The following is a 25353-nucleotide window of genomic DNA, read 5'->3' as shown; positions in this document are numbered from 1 at the left end:
AAAGCAATGTACCCCCTCTAGATAGTATGCCAATAACACATTAACCGAGTTTGACAACAAAAATACTTAATAAGAGCAGATGATGGCCATCTGAGGCCATGGAAGGTAATGGCGCTAGACAACTTGATTTCCATGTTCAATGCATGCAACATAAAAAGTAAACACGAACACGAAAGCAATTTCTCTTGATTTAATCCTAGAGTATAGTTAACCAGAACCAACAATAATATCATAATACATTCAGCATATAACAAAACCATACAATTAGAAAGTCTTATCTTTAATCAAGTTGATTCATACACATGTTACACATAATAACAATCAATCTCGAATAAAAATTCTCCATAAAAAATCTCAATGTAAGTTTTAAACTAGCTATGAGACTGAATTTAACTGAAAGTCAAACTATAATTTACATAACATAATTGAACATACACATAAACTTCATTTCGATGTAAGCATGCACAACTTATTATAAAATTCAAAATATTTACAAACATACCTGTAAATGGCATATAACTAATAGTCCACAACATTGTATTTAAATAGATAAAGATATAAATGAAAATATACATTTAAAAAGTACACACTATTACACAGGAATGTTGAATAACAGACTTTTTAAAGTGTGCACTTCAGTAAACTAATAAAACAAATAATTTAAGTGCTCAAGAAATGTCCACACATATTGTGTTAAGGTGAAATCCAAATAAAAAATAGGTAAAGCAAATTTAACTATTATGACAATTCCAATATTTGGAGGATAAAAGCACAACATTTATTATAACTATTTAATTTCCTTGCAATTAGTTTACAGAGTAAGTCACATTTTTTTTTAACAATTGCAATTGTACAAAGGACTTGTAAGTGTAGATTATAAAAGTAAACTAAAATTGTATGGCATATACTTTTTGTAACCAGAAATCATTTTGATATTAGCTGGAAAAATATTAACATAAATCTAATCAGAATCAAAAATATAAATATATAGATTCTAAAAAAACAACCCAAATTACAAGTGATTATGATTATGCGAACACTTATATACTAAGTTTACATACATTATAAATTATATTCCAATGATAAAAAATGTGTCATGTACTCAAAAATGTTATACAGAACATGTACAATGTATAACAGAAAACCCCAATAAAGGTGATAAAGTAAATGAATAATGGTGAAAGAATATGATACTCAAATCCAAAATCAGTAATGAACATAGGTTTGACAATTTAAAAAAAATATAAGACTACATGTGGGACACCATGGATTAATTGATCGATAACGTCATTGTATCATACCTCACTTTATAAGTGGATATGTCACATAGGAGTAATGTTCACCCCTAAAGGTGGCCACGAGTCATTTAGCCCATCTCCGTCAAGTACCGACGCCATTACAGGGAAGAATATTTTTCAAATGTCATTAATCAAACTTCAAGAATTATTTATCAGGGTAAATATATTTCAGACACCCTAAAAGAACAGTGCTGTACTAGATTAGCAATCCTTGTAAAGTTATTGATGGCTGTGATGGACATTCTAAGGAATGAATTAGGGGTTATCTGTTTTAGTTAAAACTTCATCCAACGGATGTTTCTCATGGGCGGCTGCCATTCTTATGAAGGATATATAATCAAATCTGTATCTCTATTAGTAAGAATTAATAGACACAGAGTAACATTGTAAAAATTTGTTATTGTTGATACCTGGTAGTCTACAGGTTTAATCAGGGCATGTGCCGGATGTGCCGTCAAAATGCAGACAGAATGGAACAGTATGTTCGAACTTTACAGTGTTGTTAAAGTATTTACATAAAGTATTTGTTTTTTGTTTGTATACGTTTGTGGGACTGTTGTGGGACTGTGTGCCACACTGCTCCAACATGTGCCAAAATTAATCAAAGTCTTGCCCCATGGTTTGTACAGAGGGATGTTAAGACGAAGGCTAACCTGTTGTTGCAAAACCATATTTGAATCATCCTATCTGCTTGAGTCTACTGGTAAAACCCCAAAGCTATATGAAGGAGCAGCGAAGCATACACAATAAAATCATCATCAACATTTTCATGTGTTAACAAAGAAAAGTGATGGGTCATTTAGTAACAATGTGAGACAGTGTGATGGAACTTTTTGCATTCGAGTTGGGAATGTAAAAAAATAAAGAGCAATTGAAACAGTCAGTCAACACTTGTTTTCACATATAATTTTGAAAAAAAACCCAGATTTACCAACAGCAACAACAATCAGAAATATAATTGATGAAGGACATTACCTAGCAAAACGTTACATCGCTCACAAGATTGAGAAAGCTGGATTATTGGAATAAGTCGTGACAGAACAACTCGCAAGAAAGAGAAAATTTCAGACACTTCAGTGACATTAGATTCAGGTGTAGTTATGAGCCTTTGCTTCACTGAAGTGGCAAAAGAAACTGCTGAAAAAATTAATGTCACAAAAACATGATTGAATGAGCTTGCGGAGACAGTATTAACAACTGATTGTGGCCGCAATCCAGGAAAACACTAACGTCCTCCGAACTGTCAAAACCACAGGCATCTGAATCATTGTTTGTCACTAAAATGTTGTTTAAAACCATTTTGGGTACATACAATGAGATAAACAACACATCTGAAGATATTTAGTGTCTTTGATATACAAAAAAGAAACAAGGTATGTAACTCAAACTTACCCGATTTCACGGTAGAGTCCAGTTTTATGCAAATTTCTCAACCAACATAAAAAACAATCCATTTTTAAATAAGTGACATGGAAAGAAGAGTCAATTACCTTTAAAATGGTGTGCGATATGTTGGTGTAACTATATTGTCTTTAGACAAACAAGCATAATTCAATGTCCAATTCTCATGTTTTTCTTTAGTCGGAAAGAGTACAGCAAATTCAGATCGTCAATTTTCCCTGTGTAAACAGTACTAAAAACAGACCTATTGAAGTTATTTTATGCTTTAGTGTACAGATAAATTAATTCCATTCCATAATATCACGAAAACCCTAACATCACAATGTTAGAAACAACTGTATCAGTCTTTAAACTAAATCCTCTTTAAATTTCTTAGGCAGCTGGCCATTTTACCCACAAGCGCCCAGATGATGTCATTGACATGTACATTTAACATCTTTGTACCGGCTTGAATGTGAGCCACACAAGCTTGGATGGGTCAAATACTCTTCTTTGGAGGTTGATCAGAAACATCTGAGTTTTTTGTATATCAAAGACACTAAATATCTTCAGATGTGTTGTTTATCTCATTGTATGTACCCAAAATGGTTTTAAACAACATTTTAGTGACAAACAATGATTCAGATGCCTGTGGTCAAAACCACTGTTGACATGTTAAGAAACAAACTGTACCGGGGGGTGAATCATATATCCAACAACTTGCTAACAGCGTTCTGGGATGCGGATAGAATGGAGAAAAGCACAAAAAGCATGGTGGTAAAGCCAAAGATAAAATAAATTATAACTAACTTTCTGAGTAAAAACTGTTATTTAAAATGTTCAAATTTGTGTTAAATGCTATTTTATATATATGGTAACATTTAGATACCACTCCGGTCGAAGAGTTCTTTGTTTACTTTTCCTGTCAAGTTGTCTTTAATATTAAAGGCAGCAGGAGCTCGCCTTCTTAAGATGGGGGTGTTGATAAGCCCCAGGCCAGGACATTAATTTGCGTTCTTTAATTAAATGTTCTTACAGTTACATTTTACAAATCATTTATATTTATGAAGTGAAATGGGACCTGTGATATATAATATCCTCGATTACTTTGAAACACAGGTGGGGTCGCACAAACTTTACAGACATGAAAACATCTTATTGCATTACCCAACCCGATGACATTTTATGTAAGTTTCACAGAAGTTTTACTATTTTCTATGTGTTGACTGACTAATAAGTTAATTCATCATTATAAGCATCAACAGTAAGGCTTATTGGTTTACTATACTTATATCACTATTTGTTTTACCCACTATTATTCGCTTATTGCATGTAAACTCCATTGTAATGTAACACTGCCTCAGCAATCTTGTTGTTATCATTAATTTATGCTCTTCCTATTCGCTCAAGGTCACAAAATACTTCCTATTCGCTCAAGGTCACAAAGTACATCAATTTTACACATTATTTCACGTTAGTAATTTGAGGCTTAATGGAACCATTGTTAAATTCCATAAGCTTACTCATTTATGTTACATTCCAGTCTTGTTTACATCTATTGTACAGGGTTACCAACAGGGCTCGAATTTAAGCTCGCAATTACTCGCTAAATGCGAGTCAGTTTTGCCGATAGCGACCTGATAAAAAATCTACTTGCTAAAATTCGCGAGTCCCATATTTCAAAACAAAATACCAGAGAACAAACGCTAATGAGTATGCAACGAATATCATGTCGCTTAGACGCTTTACGATGCATAACAGAAAAGCATTAAACGCTTTTGAGACACAGACACTGATTGCGAGTGCCAATTTTGATGACATAGTACACATTTGTAGTACACAAAATTCCAATGCAGTGATCTCCCTTGACCAGCAGAGAAGTACAGCAAAGGAAAGAAACCACTTTTGTGTGTGCGTTCGATACCCTTTCGGGTTTTCCCGAATGTGTCGTCTGCAGATATAAATCATTTGTTACTGTCAGAATGGACAAATTTCTAAAACGCACTGTTAGCACTTTCAGAACTGATAAAAATGAAGAAACTAGCAGACTAATAAATCGTAATACATTTGTATTGACATTTGTTACTATATTTATTATATGGCATAGCATGCTTAATTAACCTAATTTAATACTTTGGAAAAAAGCAAGTAACTCTATGTAAATGCGAGTTGAAAATTTACCCACTTGCGAAAAATTGCAAGTAGGTAAAAAGTTTAAATTCGAGCCCTGGGGTAAAGTAAATAAAACTGACTTGAAGGAAATCACCTCAAGAAAGAAAGAACTGTTAAAATCATGCAATGCTAACGCTATCATTTATCAAGAATTCAATGATTTTCTAGTTAGAGCAAATACATCAGAAAGTGAAAAAGAACTATCTTCTTTGACCAAAAAACCTAATGAAAAGAAATTGAACAAGCACATGCTTTTTTGGACAACCTTATCGTACAGCTTAGCGAACGCTGGTCAGTCGTAAAAGTGAAAAGTACCGGGTAGATCAAGTATAAACTTTTCCTGCTCTAAGACTGGTTTGAAATTGGCTGAAGATCATGCAGTTTACATTTCCTTATAGCAAAATAAAAGGTCAATTGTTATGAGATGCGTGAATACTTGGTTTGCTGTCAGTCATAACTTTCGCTGATACAAGCGAAAACCTAGGTTAAGGTAAAATCCGTGAGAGGGAAGTAACTTGAACTTGTACTAGTCTAGAATTAAAGATTAAAAGAAAATTTTGTCCTTTACGCTCATCTTACTGACACACTGCAAGCGTATTAACCGCTGTTTGGAAATGTGCTGTATATGAGTTCAGAAATGTCTCTCTAATTGAAAATATGTTCTGTGTGTGAACTACATCATCTCTATTGCATTTAAGGTGTAATTAATGATTATCTGTGCATGCTTTAGACCATAGTAAGACTGCATAGTAAGACATTTTGATGTCGGTAGATATGCAAATATGTGGTCTACATTATAAAACAAGAATGGTCTCTTTTTTTGAAATTACTATAAATCTAAAAAGTGACACTATGAATACATGGGATGTTACATATATTAATTTTACCTGATCTTATAAAAGGATACAAATGACTCCATCGGACATTAGAATCCTTGTTCATTAGACATATATTTTCTTTATTTCTACGTATTTTTTATTTAAAATTCTTTGATGACGATGATCCAATATTTATTGAAAGAATCTTACTTCCTCTTGTTCAGACCTAAAATTAAATAGAATTTAGAATAAATGACCAATCTGCCAATTGACATGTCATAACACGCATTTTGAAGCCATGGAAAATTTCGGTCACCAAGTTGTGGTCAGACAGAACAGCAATTAAAAGAAAAACTACAACGAGTTTAATGTGCTTGTAAATAAAAAAAAGTTTGATCCAGCTGTGATATTTAAATTGCAGTTGGGCACTTAAAGCATGCTGAAAAGTCAGCAAACACTTATAAAATATAGTATGAGAGAATTGTTCGATGTACAAACAAACAGACAAGATATGTATTATTTATGTAGTACTGACAAACATTTAACAGTTCAAGTCAGCTTTTGACATGCTTATGGTTAAGGCTAACCAAGAATCATTAATCTTTTAGAACATTACAGTAAATATGCGAGTTTTTCTAAAATAAATCAAATTTCTAGTCTGAAAGCCGAAATCCATGAAATACGTCAGACGGAACAGCACATTAACAGACAATTTTAAGAGTGAAAAAGGGTTAGACAATTTAGGTAGATCATCTTGAATTTAGAACATCCAAATAAAAGATTTACCACTCATCATATACATACAAGCAGCCCTTTTTGCCTTTCAGGATGATACTAATTTGGCAGTGCTTAAAGCCTTGGAGACCGAAACAGGCTACAGATCAGGAAAGGGCCAAATGACGAGGTCTATAGTTCAGATAGTTAAGGTATGTTATACCAGGATAAGCTGCTTATTTGCAGTGTGCAGTATAACCTACTTATGCCCCATAGCCCAAAGCATCCATTTTGTCCTATTTCGTAGTCAGTATGCATAGTATTCAGTTACAGGTTAAATGCTAAAAAAATTGTTTTGTATATGGATGAATATCATTCATCCGTTAACAGGTCTCTTCCCTTTAATTATTAAGCAAACCAGGGGAATACCATGGTACATTATTGGATGTTGTCAATCATCATTGGCACATTTATGAATTTTATAAACATATGAAAGTATTTATGTCTTTGTTTGATATTAATTAGATGTATATTTAGACCAATGACGTCAGAGCCAATTGTCTTATCGTCTTAAATCATGTGACCGAAACTTTAAACCATGTGACTAATATCAGCCAATCAAGGCACTCCTATTTCATCACTCTTTGTTCAGATTCAAAGCGGAACCACGCTAAAATGTTTGGAAAGATTTCCGTTATTTTTGCACATTTTTCTACCGCTTATTGGATTTATTTTATACGATGAGGCCGAAGCAGTCAGCTTCGTCAACTAAGGCATCATGTTCGTGCTGCCATGCTTCACCTGCTCCAACTAACAAGTCAGCCACAAGTACAAGTGGCCATCCAGTTGAGGTGCCACCTCGAAAGAAATCCCGACAGCAGATTTCCCATGAGGTTGCCACAAGAAAAACCGTGGGTCACAGGCGCGCCAACACTACCGGTAGTGGCCAGTCCAGTGTTTCCCATACAAATCATGTGGAGCACCTGGAAGGTAGTACACATGGGCAAATGGATCCTGAGGCACCTGCTGTCCACCCCATACCACTCAACAATTTCGTGTCAATATCCTGGGATGACAGCGATGATTCTGGTAGTGATCTGTCTTCCGAAGAAGATTGTACTTTGGATGGTCCCATAGCCCACCACGCTCAGGACATTAGTAATGGCCTCCAATTTGTGAATCCTATTTCTACACCGATTGTTGTGCAAGTAAAAAAAGTCCATCCAGAGGAAGATTATACAAAATAGATTTGTTGACTTTGCGTTGTTATTGCCACTCCAACATTGTGGTCCAACAGCAAATTCACCTTACAATTTGATAGGTTTTCACAAGTCAGTCTTGTTCCATCTCATAGGCCTAAGAAGATCACATCTATCTATTTTCACCATTTTGTAGCCATATATGCCACACATTACCCTCATATAACCCCTGCATTAATGAAATATGCTGAAATTGTCAGGGACCTTGCCCAAAAACATGGTCTGTTATGAGAACATCAGGTCATTCCTTGGGATAGGTTACACAGAGTTTTGGGTAATGGTCACAACCCAAGCTCATCTGACAGGTCAAACCGGTCCTTTCCATCAGGCCCGAGTCCCTCCGCTGGACAACCCAAGCAATTTCAATGGCAACAAAATCGGTTTCTTAAGAATACCTGTTGGATATTCAATCTGGCAGCGTTCCTTGTGGCGGTTTATTAGCTGTCCAGATATGGAAAAATAACTTTAAACTTATGGCACTCTAGAATAAATGCCCTTAACCCTTTACTTCATGTAAACCTAAGCCATTTCAGGCTGCCAGTTCATGGCTTATCAGTTCATATCAGTACCCCTACTTCATAGGAGATTATTGATATTATTGGAATTTTAACCCTAATGTATTACAAACCTATTTTCTTAGTATTTCTTTTGGTTTAATCAATAAGTCATCAATGTAAAGTTTATAGAGAATTAAATTTCCAATCCAGTCATATAAATTTTATTTTGTTATCTAAATTATTTCCGCATGATATTCATAAACAAACAGAAAAATATGTCAAATTTGATGAAAATTAATTTTTATTACACTTTTATTTATCAAACACAACACGAAATATTATATAAACAACATATTTTTATAATTCATTTAATGCAACCTGAATTGAAACAAAGATGGACAGAATTAAAAAATAGTTCACAACAAAGAAGCACGGTATATTTATATATATGATACAGAAGAAAAAAAAAGTTGATCAACAGTCACAGTACGTATAACTTTCGGTTATTTAACACTACAATGAACAAATAAAGTTATTATTCAACTACTAAATGAGGCCTGCATGTTATTGTTTACTAAATTTATATCGTTTATTGCATGTCCATGTATTGTCATTTGGGTTTGATTTTAAAAATCCTCATTTCTCGTATCCTTGTGTGCGTGACGCCGAGGTCTGAATTCTCGACGTCGTACGCAATGTCTCAAACTCATTTTAATTGAAGCCAGAATGTTCCGATTCGTCAGACAAACACTGAAATATAAATGACATTATTCAGGAATGTTGTTTTAAACTGAAGTTAACAAGGGCAGAAATTAGCTCTACATTGCATTCTTGTGTATTCGAAAACACGTGTTTCAACAGCTGATCGATGTTAAATTGGGTCATGTCAAAGTTTAACAATAGGGATAGTCATTATTTTATAACACATTTGTACTTACTTTCAATTTGTAGAAGCAGATGCGCATTTTTATGACCGGATTAGCGAAACAGAAGTGACACATATGTCCCATATAATGATTTATGGCCTTTGTTTATACAAGCCAGATGATTTTTTGTTTATCCAACATGGCCGACATTTTGACACGTTTTCGAACCATGACCTGTGACGTCAGGCGCGTGATCAATAAAATATAGTTGTATTATTGGTAGTTAATTATAACTTGCAGTATTGTGTAAATTTCCACGAGGAAAACGAGACAGAAATGCCCACAAACCTGCGCAGTCAACGTTTTACGCATCTTTGATACCAGTGACCTTATTTCGCGATTTTCCGAAATTCTTTAAATAGTAACATAGTGTTTTTTTTAGTGCATTGTATTTATCGATGTTTATACTTCATGAATATGAATTTATAGCGCATAAACAAGTATCAGGTATGAAAATAAATGCCCCTACATTACGAATACGTAGGATTACGTATCTATGAAGCTATGGATAAAACGTTAAGATCCGTATCTATGAAGCTATGGATAGATAAGTAAAATTGCGTATCTATGAAGTAAAGGGTTAATTCAATTCAAACACATGTTGTTATTATTTCCATACATAGTGAAACCAGGTTGTCCATTACTCCGGAAACAATAGAACATAAAATTCTTCGATGTTGGAACTCCTTGTTTATCTACTGACATAGGTTTCTTCTTGGCCAGAAATACCATATAGTCCAGCATGGTTAATTTATTAATGTTTATTTCAGCTTGAAGGTGAGAATATGGAGCGACTACTTTCTTCATCCCAAATGTCTACACCAAGGTTGATTGCCATCAGTAAAGAGGAAAAAATCGTGAACATGGCTATTGTGTGTGACACTATCTTACAATCCCCTGGATACAGCGGACACAGCCGAGGCCATGCTGATAATGCTGGGAGTGTATTATCTTACAGACTTAGAGTATCCAAAGGCTTATTAACAGGTTCTGGGATTATTGCAACAGGCAATTGTACAACAACAATTTGAGGGTCACAAAACATCTGGTTTCGTGCAGTTTTGAAACTGTTGATTGAAGATATTGAGAAATGAGATTGAATTAAAATATATCATGTGAAATTTAAGTCCTCATAATCTAGTCTTAATGGGGTACATTGATAGATGATATATATTGTTTTTTTCAAGTACTGACAAACTTTTCACACGTTCAAGTTAGCTTTTGACATGGTTAAGGCTAACCAAGAAGTGATTAATCTTTTATAACACAAACAGTTAATATGTGATTCATTTCTAAAGATTTTTCTAAAATAAATAAAGTCTCTAGTCTGAAAGCCATAATCTGTGAATTACATCAGACGGACCAGCAATTTAAAGAAAAACTATTACAAGTTGAATGTGATTGTAAGTTAGAATAAATGTTCCAGCTGAGATATTAAACTTGAGGCTGGGCAGTTGAAGCGTGCTGAAAAGTCAGCAAATAATTATAAAAGAAAGTACGAGTGAAATGTCCGACGTACAAACAAACAGACCAGATATGTACTATTTTGTTTTTTATTATTAAGTACCGATAAACTTTTGACCCGTTCCAAGTCAGCTTTTGACATGGTTGAAAGCTACTGCAGCAACAACTGCCGGTGGCATTCAGGCCAGATTCGTGTGTGAATGGGACGTTTACAGAGAAGCAATGCAAGACGCCATGACTCTTATGTACTGGCTAGTGGAGGATGAGAGTCCAAACAACATAAAATTTGAGTCCCTGGTTGCTACTATCAAGGGCCTACGTCTTGATATTCTGAAGATGCTGTGTCAAGGTGAGAACGCAAAGTATACTAGTAATGACTTTATCAACAAAACAGTGGTTATGTTTTGGAACGTTATATTAAGGAACATTATTGATGATGTGAAACAGTCACCCCTCTACTCAGTAATGATCAACAAGACGACTGACATCGCCACGCACAGCCAGCTGGTAATTTACATTCACTACCTCCACCCTGCTAAAAGCAGGACAGTGTTCTGTTCCAAGTCCTAGTGAACAACGGGATGTTAAATACCATCCGGGCAGCAGAAGTGGAATCAAGTGGGGGGACGGCAATTTTTTTCATCATATATGGTAGGGAGTCGTTTTCACTAATTTGCACCTGTAGGTGGTTGCCAAATTGTGAAATTTGCTTCTGATGGGGGGGTATCGAAATTTAAAAATTAAATCGCATATGACGTAAGGGTGAAAATCCCTTCAGACTGATTGAACAGTTAATTCGTGTTACCTCCCTTGAATTGTTTATATTTTGTGGAATACTTCCGTTTTATTCCTTGATAGCAACTTTTCAATATACCATAATCCTTTGCGGCATAGGAACTTCTGGTTTCTTTTCGGGTTGAAGGTTACACACCACCATTGTTTTTCCATATATATAATTAAATGTAAAATTATAATTTTTAGACAACATTTAAAGGCATTTCGAGCGAATGCAGGCTATGATAACCACATATATTCTTAAAGTACAAGCTTTAAATTACATTTTAAGCCAATAAAAAAGGGGGGTCAAGTTATTCCTAAGAAAAATCACTCCACTTGAAAAACAAACTCTAAAAATTGCACCGTCCGCCATGACAGTTCTTCCAAAATGACCTTTCAACTATAGGGCAGTGGTTTATGCTTTAATAGTCGTAATAGTTAGAGCATAATAAGCATATGTTTTGGTTGCCTATCTTTCGGTTGTATCTCTAAGTACGCTGAACGTCAGGTCGGTGACCCGTCAGGTCGGTGACCCCGTCAGGTCTGTGACCCCGTTAGGTCGGTGACCACTAAATAGCGTAAACAAGTACATCGATCAAATTAGGATGGCGAAACGTGTCCTCGAGCAATATAAATTAGGTAAACGACCCGATCCATCAAATTTAATAGTTTTGTTATGACAGTGTTAACATTCCAACCGCCGTTCGAGGGTGGCCAAGACGCTATTTAACCCGGCCGATTTCGCAGTGTTGATCATTAAAAAAATCGTAATTTTATATTGGATTAACTTCTTTTTTGATGTTGTTATTTGTTTTGTCTACGGTGCTTCAGTTAAAAAAATTATGATAAAATATGTTTCAAGAATTATGGGGAGAAGAGTGCGGAATTTGTTATAAGGACGTCAAATTTTATTTTATAAATACTTGTCAATGCACTAACTTAGTGTGTCAGGATTGTTTCTCACAATTAAAAAGATGTCCTTTTTGTATGAAAAATTTTAATTGGGATTTACCACCACCAGTCTCAACTGCATTGCCATTAACGTTTTCAACTGTTCCAGTTTTCAATTTGTTTTTAGCCGGACATTTCTGATGTAAGGGCGATTATTCCACCCGCTGGATATTTCCCATCAACTTTACTCGATCGATCAAATTCTCTGCGAGCGAAAAGAAACTGGAATCATTGGTTCGATTTTTATCATGGATTAAGCATAATGAGACCACACATCACGCAACTATTTAATCATGATGAAATACACAGGATTTTAAGGACAGGGTCTTTTCAAGATGTGACTGAAGCTGGCGTTTGCCAAGACAGACAAATCGCTAGAAACTTCGTGCGAAGACAGTTGAACACATTTATGAATTCTATGTCCTAATTATCTTAATGTTTTATACCTATGATGCTCTTTTATACCCGAGTTGATAATATTATAGAGCTTGTAAACTTATTACACGAAACTATAATAACAGTGACTGGTTCTGATGTGAAATATTTACTACTATATAATACCGGTCGACGGTATACTTTTTAAACAAAATGAAACTACCCTTCTCGAAAGCAAAATATTTGTCACTCGGAAAGTCAATTAAATGTCGGATTTGTGATAATTGTGATAAAATTCCAAGACAAATAGACGAGATAATCGGATGTAAACAATGTCTTCATTGTTTTCGTGTATGCAACGTTTGTGTGAAATATTTATCTGTTGAAACTTGTTTGTTATGTTCCGAGAAGAAACGCACAAATAATATAGACCTTGTTAATCCAATGTGGTTGTAACGAATTTTTCAGAATGTGGAATATAATTATTAACAGTCGAAATGAAATTGAGCAGTGATAATGTCTCTGGGCCATCCATCTAGTTTGAAATTATAATATAATATATATTATCAGTAAGGATAAAAAACCCGAGGAGTATACACCCAGCCAAAGGTAACTGTTTTAATTATTAAATACTAATATTTTGTTCATTTCTTTAATTCCAAAGCACGCAAAACTGAATTGGCGCCAATGGTCTGTGATATCCGAAATAAGGTGCACTTTTACGTTCTGTTGAAACGTTTATTTTGTCACAAATCCGTAACCAATTTACCCAAGTTTGCTCGCTTTCTGAGTAAGCGAGACTTTACTTAATTGAATCCGATCGAAGAACACTATTTTATAAACCACTATTTCACTCCATTTCAGTGTTAAAATAACGATTTAGCTATTTGTTTACATTTTAGGTGACCTATTTTCAAGGACCGTTCGCTGTTTGACTACCGATGACGATACTATATTACATATAGTAAGCCGAGAACCGAACGTTAAAATGTAGGTCGATATAATATTCTAAGCGCGTAAAACAGAAACAGGTTACACCTCATTTGACCTCAATACAATAATAAACACCACCAACAATACTATGAATGAGTTTTAGCCTAGTTCTCACGTATGTAAATTCCTGAGCAATGAAGTGTTAACATGACCACGCTGGTAGCTTTACTATCGTTCACCGCTGTTAGTTAGTTATCTGTTGTACGTTGTATCTCATTCAAGTTTAACATCAACTGTCTGACAAACCCCGACGATTGCTAGTAGGCGGCATGAAGGCCAAACAAATGTTGCTAGCCACGCCGCTGTTACGATGGTACATCAACCACGGTCTCGTAGTGAGCAAAATATATCAGGTGGTCGAGTTTCAGGAGCAACGTTGTTTTAAAGAGTTTGAGCGCGAGGTGAGTGAGGCACGACGACAGGGGGACGCGGATCCAGACACGGCCATTATCGCCGAGACCAGTAAGTGATAGGTAACTCCAGCTACGGCTCGCTAATCATGGATAAAACCAAGCATAGCGGCGTCCAATACGTTCAAGGCGAAAACGAAACATGTCTGCAAGTCAACGACCCTCGCTTCAGCAAACTAGAGTGTTTAGACCAAGAAGAACAGTACTATGAAATTGAGATGTCCAAACGAAAAATAAAGCTGGACTTGCCGATTCAGTTGGGATATTTTATTCTCCAGTACGCTAAGCTTCGCATGCTGGAGTTTTATTACGATTTTATGGACGTCTACGTCGACCGCCGGGACTTCGAATACTGCGAGATGGACACGGACAGCGCGAACATGGCCATATCCGGAAAAACGTTGGAAGAGGTGATCAAACCCGACATGCTGGAAAAGTATAAATTCGGATTGTGGTACACGGTACGTGTCAGATACCGACATGAGATAAAAAGAAATTGGAGACCAAAAGCGCGGTCATTCGTCGATTGGTGTCTAAAGAAATCACCGCGAGACAGCAAAGACGGTTATTAAACAAACATAGCGATATATTGCCGTTAGTGTTAAAACCGGTGGTGAGCATGTTAAAGAAAGCATGACCAGCGAAAAGTATATCTACGTTCAAAGCGACGACAGCGACACCTATTTCTCGGAAAACTCAACAGCCGATTTTAAAATTCAGTTAAAGGTACCTTTGTGTTTGGAGGGTACCTGGAAAATGGCCCTTGTCGATTTCAACGCAACAGAAAAAAGCAAATCGAAAGCAGACGCCGGACTTTACGTGTATTCGGATATTTGCGGGGAAAGCTTGGTGAAGGGCGAAGAAAGGCCTCTGTTAAAGCGTCTGGAAAAAAACAAAAAGAGCCAATGGGATTACGTGTTAGATAGTCCTTACTACGTACCAGTGAGACGAAAAGAAGTTAGAGAATTCAGGATCTACATAAGGCAAGACGATGGGACGGATTCGCCAGATTTAATAAAACCAGTGCGGTTAACGCTTCACTTAAAACGCTATCCTTTTTACTGAAAAAAATGAAATTATATTTGCCGAATCCGCAAAAGTGGGTGGACTTTTTTTATCGCGTTAGCAGCGGTAAAACGTCGTTAAATCAAACCGGAGGTGGACGGCATTTGTCGGTGATACCCATGGAATACGCGACAGTAAATGACGATAAGACCTACCCTTTAAATGCGGTTTTACTGGCTGAGCAAACCATGGCGAGAGCCAAATCTGAGCTCGAAAGAAATGTTATAAAACAAGGCGCTGTCGTGGAAAACCTTCAGTCTTCCGCTAGCAGTTCACGGCGCGGGATCAAACGCAAGCAAAGACCGGCTAATTTACCGTTTAAACGACGAAAGAAGGACATCAAGGAGCGTAGTAAAGATAAATCAGGAAACAGAAAGAAGGACATATTCGAAATAAGAAAATAATTAAAAAAATGTCTGTGTTTAATGGAAAGGCTCCAAGTGCCAATGGTGTTTATTTTAGGCAATGGCTTAATGGTCACGCGAAAACATTTACATATAATCATATCCAAATACCAAACAATGACTCGAGCATATGCGGACTCTATGCCATTTCATTTTTGCACCAAAGGCGTATTGGATATAGCATGACGGAGTTTGTTAATAGATTTGATCCTACAGACTTTCGACATCCTTAAATAACAATAGTGGCGTCAGTACTCAACTCAGGAAGGGGTGATGGGAATGACTCAAATACATTTAATTAAGGCTCGGAGTTCAGATAACGTCATCCACTTTCTGCCATCAATGTATGTGTCCAAAGTGACCCACTTATATATATATAAAGGAACAGAAAGAACCAGCTTTCTGCCTAAGCTACAGTAAATGTGCATGCATTCATCAAATCAGATTTAAATGAATGATTACTTTGATTAAGACATTAATAGGAATGTTTAGATATTTTCCAATATAGTGGGAATAACAAGTAACAGGTTTCATTGTAATCAAATGAACATAGATAAACAATGAAATGGAGGAAAATTCATTTTATTATATGCTTTCTGGTTTAGTGATTTATCAGTTGAAAAATATTTTTCACTGTTTTGAAATTTTAGTCTGCTCGCACTTTAAAATCAAACGCTGTCTTCAAAGTCAATTTGGCGCAGTGTTTTGGAAAAACTACCGGTACAATAAAGTGTCATTTTAAATCTTTTTAAGGCATATAATATATTTTTTATTTGTTTCAGTGTAAGATCGCCATATATTTCAACTTGTGAACACTCAAAAGAAATTATTTTACTTTTACCTTAGGTGCTAATTTGTGAAATATATATTAGATCTTACACTGCAACAAACAATTAAATCCTCTATTTCAGTGCCATCTTGTTAAAAAGAATATCAGCAAAGTTTTGATTTAACATTATAAATAATGTACCTCTGACATATAAGCTTTGAATACACAATATGGTGCTATAAAAACCTCATACATAAGTCTACTATTGCAAATTCTTCTTCAATCTTACTATAATATAACACATAATAAAAGTTAATGAACATATATTTTAAAAGAGTAGAACAACAACCATCAATGGTACAAATTCAAAGGTATGGTAAGAGTTTTGATATTGACCCCAATGTATTCGCAATGCAATCATCATATGAATCACTTCCATAAAATGTTTATATTGTAAATTTTCAAATATTATCATGTTAAGACTTGAATTTGTAAGATACTTCACAAAATGGCCAAAACGTTGTTTCATTAATAAATAATTTGTGTTGAAGTTGGTCTTCTTTAATTATCACCATAAAATACTAAACACTTGATTATTCACAAAAGCAAGAGTGCTTAAAGAGAAATGCCAAGCTTGCCTGTTGTTTTTCAATCAAAAAAGGGGCATTATCAATAAATAGTAAAGTCAGGGTTATGAGACCTGATATACATTTGCAACTATCTTTAACATGAGTACCAAGTTTCATTTGGATATCAGGAATATAGCCTAAGGCTATGACCAACTCAGATGAAACCACTGAGGCTAAAATGTAAAAAAATGAAAAAAATGCACAGAAACGATTTTTTCCTATTTGTGTTGTTTGCTATATGCTGTGTGTGGAAAAATAGTATTGAAAAATCCAACGGTGTAAAATGTGATTTTTGGGGGTGAAAGGCAATCCGAAGTATGTAATCCACCTTCTAACACTTGAAATTGAGTATTCTTACACAATCCTGATATCTCCCTTACACTTACAGCACACATTCATGGTGAGGTTATCAAAGTTGGTACACGGGTGGAACCGGTCCACCGCACACCCAGTGGGGGCTTGCAGCTGGTAAGTCTGGGTCGTGAGGTACCGGAAATCCTCGGGCCGCATCTCACGGGACAGGAGCTGGAAGAAAGTTAGAAGTAGAAGATTGCTTTGGTGATATGGTATTTGATATGTAGATTGACAGTAGTATCTTATTTTCCTTTTTTTTATACAATTGATAACACTAATAAACCTACTAGTTACATGTTGTTGCGCCTGAGGAGTTAAATGAATACATATCATATTTTAATATGAATTTTACAACACACATTCTACACATACCTGGATTATACATTACTCAAAGTTAACAGGAATGCCGTGGGGCTAAACCCAACGCTTGTCTGTTCATTTTCAGTTAAAAAAGGCATAACTTGACAATTATTTGAATCAGAGTTGTAGGCCTTGATTGACATGTGTGTATTGTGTCTAGCAAGTTTTGTACCAAGTTTCAGTTTTGGAGTTCTGGCCAAATTAAAAAATTCAGACCGCAGACCACTAAAAGGCCATGATAGTACATAAACTTCTTTTCTTCAAAAAACAGAAAAGCAAAAATAATACACTCACAAAGTAGCATTCCCATTCTTTTATATCTATAGAATAAAAGCTATATCTATTTCCACAATGAGAGCACTTACCTGTTTTGCATGTGATTCTGCCTGAGTGAGATAATCATGCCAGTCTGTATCCATGTTACTATTTATAGTTGAGGTCACATGACTGGGCAGGAGGCGGTACTTGATGGCCTCGGTAAGGTGCTGATTTGTAGATGCAAGTTGAATGTTGTTTCCGCCTGCTAGAAGGCGTGGTCCACAGTTATGAGAGTTGAACGGGTCAAAGGCTTCTTGTACCTGCTGTAAACCTCTGTAAAATTGAATTATAATGTTTTTTATTAACATTTCTCAAAACAAATTTAGTTTTGGAATTTCTTTTAGTCTAGTATTAGGCTTTAATTAATAGTTTGTTTAGCGTTTCCTGACCTAAATACAAAAAATTCCTGCTTAAATACACAACATGATCAAAATGCCCAATTGACTCATTAAAGTGATTCTAAAATAAACACTAATACAGCGTTATTTCTTTACACTTCTACATTATAATTTAAAAGACAAAACAAGCTGGGTGATGAGTAACTTTTGTCTGACAAATATTTTTTGTGTGTACATTGAAGGCTTGTGATAATCTTGACAACTGTGTTATTACCTGTAAGTATCGTAAAGATTTGCCCGTAGCTGGTGCCTCTCGTTCAGCAGTTTCTCAATGGCAATCTGACACTCATGAAGCTGTGTGGCATAGAACGCCTTGGAGGCTGCCACCTCATCCGACATCACCCTGAAGGTAAAAATCACACACTTTTCATAGGCTGCTCATTCTCTAAGGGCACATGTTTTAACTATACACCATACTCGGTATGATACAGGCCATTGTCAAAGTGTATAACCATGATGTCATATTATATACTTCGTATGTTTGTTAGGTAGATACATGGGACAGTGACTGAATCAATTATTAAAGTCTGACTTACATAGAAACATTTAAATTTTAAACAGAAGAGTTTGACAACAAATTCAAGGACCAATATCATATTATGGTTCCTCATAAAAATGAAATAAGCTCTGATACTTGCCATTTAATGCAGTGACAAGTTAAAAGATAAGACATTCTTCTTAATATAAATCTTACTCTTTAAAAACAGTAAAATATTATCCTCTATGGAAGAACGTTATTGTAATCATTGAAGAATGGTGTTAAAATAATTTCTGTATGGTTGTACAGCACCTACCTGCATGCGAGGTACTTGCTACGCCACATATCTGCCTGTATGGAGATCTGGTCAAGATGCTCATAGTCATCACTGATCTTCCTGGTAAAGTCACCAAGCTCAACTGACATCAGCGCCTTATCCCTGGTTAAACAGAGAGTATTCTTAAAACATCTATTCTAATAATAAGTCCTTTTATAAATTTACTAAATGTTTTCCTAGATGAACTGCATTAAGTGTAAGGATGATACAGTCTTTCACTAAAACGACCTTAATTGGTGGACTATACAGTTTAATTATATATTTTTTTAAATTTATGTCACATTGTCTGCAAACTAGGCCATATCAGCAATGAGCCATATTGTTCACTTTTCCTACATGACATGGTAATTATATGTACAAAGTCAAAAGTTCTAAATAATTGTGTATAAGGTGACAGTCAATCTCATTGACAGGCAATTTATTGGTGCCAATGGTGATTGCCGGAGGGGATGATTATTTGAATGAAATAATGTTGCAAAAGCAATTAAGGACACTCATGTACATGTATTTATGTACCTGGTGAGTCTCTCCACCCGGTGCTGCAAGTCCTCCCCTACTGATGCCACCAACAATTTCTTCAACTCCTGATTCACCTGAAACAACCATGTAACATTTAAGTTAGATTATCACTATAATGGCTTAAGTAGAAATGCTAAGCAGAAACAACAAAGTAAAAGAGAGGTCTTAAAAACCCCATTTCACCTTCAAATTGTAATGCTTATGTTGAATGCTATGTCACTTTTGCCAAAGACATATCATTTCTTTACTGGACTACATGTACATAAAGCTTGGCTTTGAAAATAAACAAAGCAAAAAATAGTTATGATCCCATGCAACTGCAACGTGGCTGTATTTTTAGGCTCGAAATTCAAATTAGAGTCAATTAAAAGCTCACCTGCAATTGGACCTCAAGCTGATTTTTGAGCATCTGCTTCTCTTCCTGCAGGTGATTCACTTTCTCTGAGCACCTGTAACAAGCCTGAACACCTGCACTTGATTGGTTGATCTCTGTCCCGAGCTCAGTGAATGAGCCCTCCTCATCCGGACTGGTTTCACTGTGAACATGATTTGCTGACTCAGTTAGCATGTGACTTTCCTCGTGAACAGGTAAGGGAATAACAGTTTTGTTGCCAGATGACAATGTCTGTGTGTTTTGACTAGAAGTTGATAGAGGTATTAATGGTTGGTTGGTCTGTAAGCCAAGTAGTGAGTCGCTTACTGAGTGGGTAAGTGATTTTGCAGAGTTTTTACTTAGTGGACAAACTTTGTTGACTGGTTTGTCTTTGATAGAAGATGCATTCCCATTACCATTACTTTCAGTCCTGGGGTTGTCAGTAGTAGTCTCTGTTTTTACTGGCTGTTGTGGAAATGAATTCACCAGTTTTCCAATTCTAAAGGAGTCTTGTAGGTCAGTTTCATTTTTTACATCCCGCAAACTTGCCTTTCCAGTTAACTGCTCAGATGTTTTAACAATCACATGCTCAGAGTCTTTCTTTTCTGTTCTATCTGCTTTTTCAGCCGTTGATTTCTTCTTTGGTTTTTGGTCGAAGCTGTATTTTGGTAGAGGGTTCCTCAGTAATACTGTTTCAGTGCTTTTAGACTGCCCTGCTGATTTCTGACCGGGCGGTGGGGACTGGGCGGTCCTGTGCCGAGGAGCAACTGTGACAGAACTAGATGACATAGCTTCTTGGTTCACGGTTTTTAGGTAAGAATGGTCAAACTTAAAGTCCCATCTGAAAGAAATTACATTGAGAATACAAAAGCTGTTTAAAATACTGTTTTAAATTGTGTCAAGGTGTACCTGTGTAACTGTCTACAAATGTTATATTGATTAAACAGCAACCAAAAAATAAAAGAAATCAGATAGTTAATTAAATGCCGTTCTAGTACATGTATTTCACATTACAACTATTCATTTATTTGACACTTTATGACACTTTCAGTCTAATACAATTTTTAAATGAAGAGTAAATTTTCAAATCAGGCTTTATAATTGTCTTTGGTCTATTTAATGCAAGTAAATATAAACGCTTTATATTTACTTATTAATCCTTTGATGACAATGACACATGTTATGAAGAACGCTTTAATTTGTTACATCCTCTCTGATTGGATAAAAATTATAGTTTTAACCAATGAAAATCGACCTTTTATCTGACCAGTCTAATTGACATTTCTTACGCAAATTCTGTCAGTTTCAATGAAAACAATGCATGAAATGTGCCCTGCTGATTTATTAAGTGTCACCCATTAGGTGTTGTTAAAACACACCATCAGTTGATAATCCAATTAAGCTTCAGGACAGGAAGGGCATTATAACTGTAAACAGGCATATATAATTTAACCCTGTGATAAATTTGCGTAATTTTAAACACTTCTTTTAATTTCGGGGGATTTTCATCCCCCTCCGGGAGACCGGGGGATGGGTCGAAATTCCGGGGGATTTTATCCCCCTCCGGGGGGATATGGCATGTATGTAAACCCTGAAATAATAACTATTATTCATTGGGCAAAATAAGTCTGGTCTCCAATGGCAACAAAAAAAGAGTGGGATCAGCATAGTATTGCTCCAATTGATTAATCCTTGGGATTTCTCATGTTCCTCACTGAATAATGTTATTCATTACTGGATGGAGAATTTGTTCAATGCCATACATGTTGAAACAACTTATAATAATTATAACTCTAATAATAATTGTCATTGATGTTTTATTGATTTAAATATTACTACACCTGTAACAACACAATTTTCAATCAAATAAATCCACATATTTAAAGTCATGTACATGTAACACAAGTTAAGTCAGTTCAAATTAAGTTACCCCTTTTAAGTTCCGTTCAAAGTCTAGAATTGAAGCATATTGTCTCTAGCTGAACATGAAATTATATCAGAGTGGTAAACAATCTACTATGTTACAATTATAGTAAAAAATGTGAAAAGATTAACTTCTTGTAAGAATAAAATTGTGTGAACAACAAAAGAATTTTTAATCAAGAAAACAATGGTTATATCTGATGTTGTTTCTAGATACCGGTATATGTATTTAAATTATGCTGTCTATCTATAAAGGAACTTTAAATACATTTTACAACACAATATTAAGAAATATACATTTTTGAAAGCTTGGATAATTATAAATAAAATTTCAGAGGCAATTTGCTGCATAAAACAGGTTTTGTTTATTGGTTCAGCAGTTATGCCCACTCTCAGTTACAAAAATGTGGGAAACATTGGACCATGTGGTCTCATTCAATGGTAAATCACAAAGGTTTACTTGTCCATAGAAGTGTCACAATTTTTATTTTTTTATTTTTTTAAAACCAAACAAACAAATAAAATTAATACTTCCCTGTGCAAGTCATGTTGTGTCTGCTCTTAAAATATAACCTGTTCATATTGTTATTCTAAATTGACATCAGGAAATAATCACATATTCATGTCACTTCCATAAGATTATACAGTTCTATGCCTTTCAAGAGACCGCATGACCTACTTTTTCTTACCTATCAAACATTTGTTTCCGGTCATGTGACCAGAGCTGGAAAAACCCACCTTACAACCCCTATGTTAAATGAGTCACGCACAACAATGCGTCACTTCTTATTTCTTTTATTGTATGGTTTATGAAAAATATATTATGCCATTTCAATAAAGCACAATCAAATATATATATATATATGCAAGACTTTTAATTAATATTGATAATAAATAATCTTAAAAAAATGATTTTAGAGGAAATATTTCATATCATGATTTTAAATTACTGCGCTTTGTGACGTTCCTCAGTAAACAAAGCTCACAATTATTGGTGAAATGTACAAAAGTGTGTTTTCTACATCCATTTTTCCACAAATTGATAATTTTAGATATATGCAAGAAAAAATATGAATCATGTTTTTCCACTGAAAAATCTAACCCTCAGGCACGCTGCATGGCCGATAACTCCGCAAGTCACATAACCGGCTTAAGGGTGTGCCCTAGGGATGGGGAAAGTCACTTGGAAAGTAATTGTTTGAACAAAGTTGAAAAGTTAAGTGTTACAGCAACACTTCTTCCATTGTTTTGCAATGTGAATTGTCTATATACAAATGTGAATACCCATCTGAGTAGTCCAAATAATTGTACGTTGGTGGATTTTTTTAGATTTTTGATATGGCAAATCCTTCACGTTCAAATTGTTTAGTATCAAAAGTGGGTAGTTGTTCCGATCAGGATTCCGGGTTAAAGCATATAGAGTCTATAAAATATAAAAAAAAAATTACCAGATAATGTTATTTTATATTAGTTCCGTACACAAAAAATAAATATCCAACTTATGATTATGAGTTTGACGGCTTTTCTTCATTTCATTCTGTCAAAACATAACGATTTATACATGAAGGGCGCCTGCAAGGCTTCAGGGCACAGTTTTCAGTCGCTCGGAACATTTCGGCCATGGCCGAGTTGTTAAGATTGTATAACGAGGTATATCTCGAAGCTTTGTCGGAGGAGGCCGAGTTATTACGATTGTATCGAGTTGTTCCCCTTCGCATAATTGTTTTCTGTGTCAGTCAACTTTCTTTTATTGGAAAGGTAAACAACTTGTTTTAATGCATTAAATGCTTGTTTAGTGCAAAATAACATATCACTTACATGGTAAAATATTAATATAACTCTTTATGATCAATTTCAACCATAAAATACTTCACTTTAAACAATTTCAATATTTTTAAAACACCCCCGTTTTTTGCACATTCCCGTTTAGACGTTAGGGATTGGAAGAATCCCATATAACATGTCTATTATTTTAGACTACCCATCTGAGGACATGTATTGCAGTTTAAAGAACCATTAACTATGACATTAGTCTATACAATAATTCCATAATTTTCATTCGCAAGTCTATGCAAAGATAAACATTGACATCCCAATTCTATATATGTAAGTTTATCTAATAAGTCATTGTTTGTATGTATGTATGTATTTCTTTAGACCTTGCGGTCAAGGATAACCCGTGAAAGTGCAAGCACTTATTTCCAACGGGGTCCTTTGTTTTTGCTGAAGGGACAGCAGGCTGAAGAGACAGTGGTGGGATACAAGGAAGTCTGGGTGCGATACCCTAGCTCTTTTTCGAAGAGACCCCTTGGTTCTTTTACGTGCTTGGTGTAAAGCACCGATACACGGGGTACAATTTTCCTGGGTTAAACCAGTACTGAGTACACCACTAAAGTGTTAAGTTGATTTCTCTCATGAAATAAGTTCAATTCAATCATATATATATTCTTGTTTTTATAAAAAAATGCACTTAAAAGAATAAAATAAGTGCAGAGTTGAGACCCGACCAATTTCCCCCTTTCATCTTCTAAATTCTTGGAAAACTATCTACATTGGAAACCTTGTGACCAAATAGTGCCCTCATTACCAACACAATTATCATTGTTTGCCTGGAATAGCAATTTTATCGAGTATGTTCAGATGGCACAATTGTTATTTAAACAAAAAAATAAAAACAAGACCCCTCCCTTTTCTGTTGTTTATGATCATTTACTCGTTTACAGTTTCACTGTCTTGAAACCATTTATATTTTTATTGAAGTATAGACTAAAATGAGTATTCAATCACAAAGCATTTATTTGTTTAATCTTTTATTCTTAGTAGTTTGCAATCTTCTGACAAGTTGAATTTTTAATTACTAACCGATTTCCTTTCCACAGATTTGACCGGAACTGTTCCGTTGACAAATATCTATACCGTATAGCTTTGCAATTAGTCAAAACGGCATGAGAGAAACGGTTACAAAAATAATATAAAAATCTGTCGATACCATATAAAATTTACCTGGTCATTTAAAAATGAATAAACACCTTGCAATATTTAAAGTCAACATGAGCCCACCATTTCTAGCTTATAGATGGGTGTGTCTTTAGAGGGTCTTTCTAGAACCAAGTTGGGACATCTGCAAGCCCCAAATGTTACATGTTTTTCATTTATATGTTCTGTATATACATGGAAAGAGCATTAACTTTTTTAAGTGCAAACATTTACTAATCACAGTCTAAATATATTATAAATTATAGGCCGGGACATTTAGAGTTGTCAGTAGTAGTCCCAAGACTCACAGAAATTGGAGTTTAGGAATGAAATACTATTTCAAGATTCAAGACACATTAAGTGTGTATGTTTTCCACATGAGCATGTAGTCTTCATGTTAGTAGGTAAATATTCTT

The 25353-nt window shown here is 35.1% G+C and overlaps 1 protein-coding gene across 1 annotated transcript; it reads right to left on the bottom strand.

The window, feature by feature from the left end:
* Positions 1-175: 175 nt before the first annotated feature.
* Positions 176-24847, bottom strand: LOC128219765 (golgin-45-like). Its single transcript, XM_052927731.1, has 8 exons — positions 24824-24847; positions 20042-20879; positions 19663-19739; positions 19126-19248; positions 18546-18674; positions 17981-18206; positions 17288-17426; positions 176-14462 (listed from the first exon to the last, which is right to left on the bottom strand). Exons 2-8 carry the CDS (start codon positions 20825-20827, stop codon positions 14449-14451), a joined length of 1494 nt encoding a protein of 497 aa, XP_052783691.1. The 5' UTR covers positions 20828-20879; positions 24824-24847; the 3' UTR covers positions 176-14448.
* Positions 24848-25353: the final 506 nt, after the last annotated feature.

This window comes from Mya arenaria, chromosome 15, assembly GCF_026914265.1.
Source record: "Mya arenaria isolate MELC-2E11 chromosome 15, ASM2691426v1".
In the NCBI taxonomy this organism is placed as follows: domain Eukaryota; kingdom Metazoa; phylum Mollusca; class Bivalvia; order Myida; family Myidae; genus Mya; species Mya arenaria.
The sequence above is the reverse complement of the archived record's forward strand: the minus strand, read 5'-3'. Positions and strand labels throughout refer to the sequence as shown.

What these genes read in the sequence shown, in the direction of transcription:
- LOC128219765 (XM_052927731.1), bottom strand. Translation starts at nt 20,827, where the DNA reads ATGTCATCTAGTTCTGTCACAGTTGCTCCTCGGCACAGGACCGCCCAG. An exon ending in AGCTTGAGGTCCAATTGCAG is followed by an intron (nt 19,740 to 20,041) that starts GTGAGCTTTTAA and finishes TGGTTGTTTCAG; the next exon opens with GTGAATCAGGAGTTGAAGAA. An exon ending in AGCAAGTACCTCGCATGCAG is followed by an intron (nt 18,675 to 19,125) that starts GTAGGTGCTGTA and finishes TTTTACCTTCAG; the next exon opens with GGTGATGTCGGATGAGGTGG.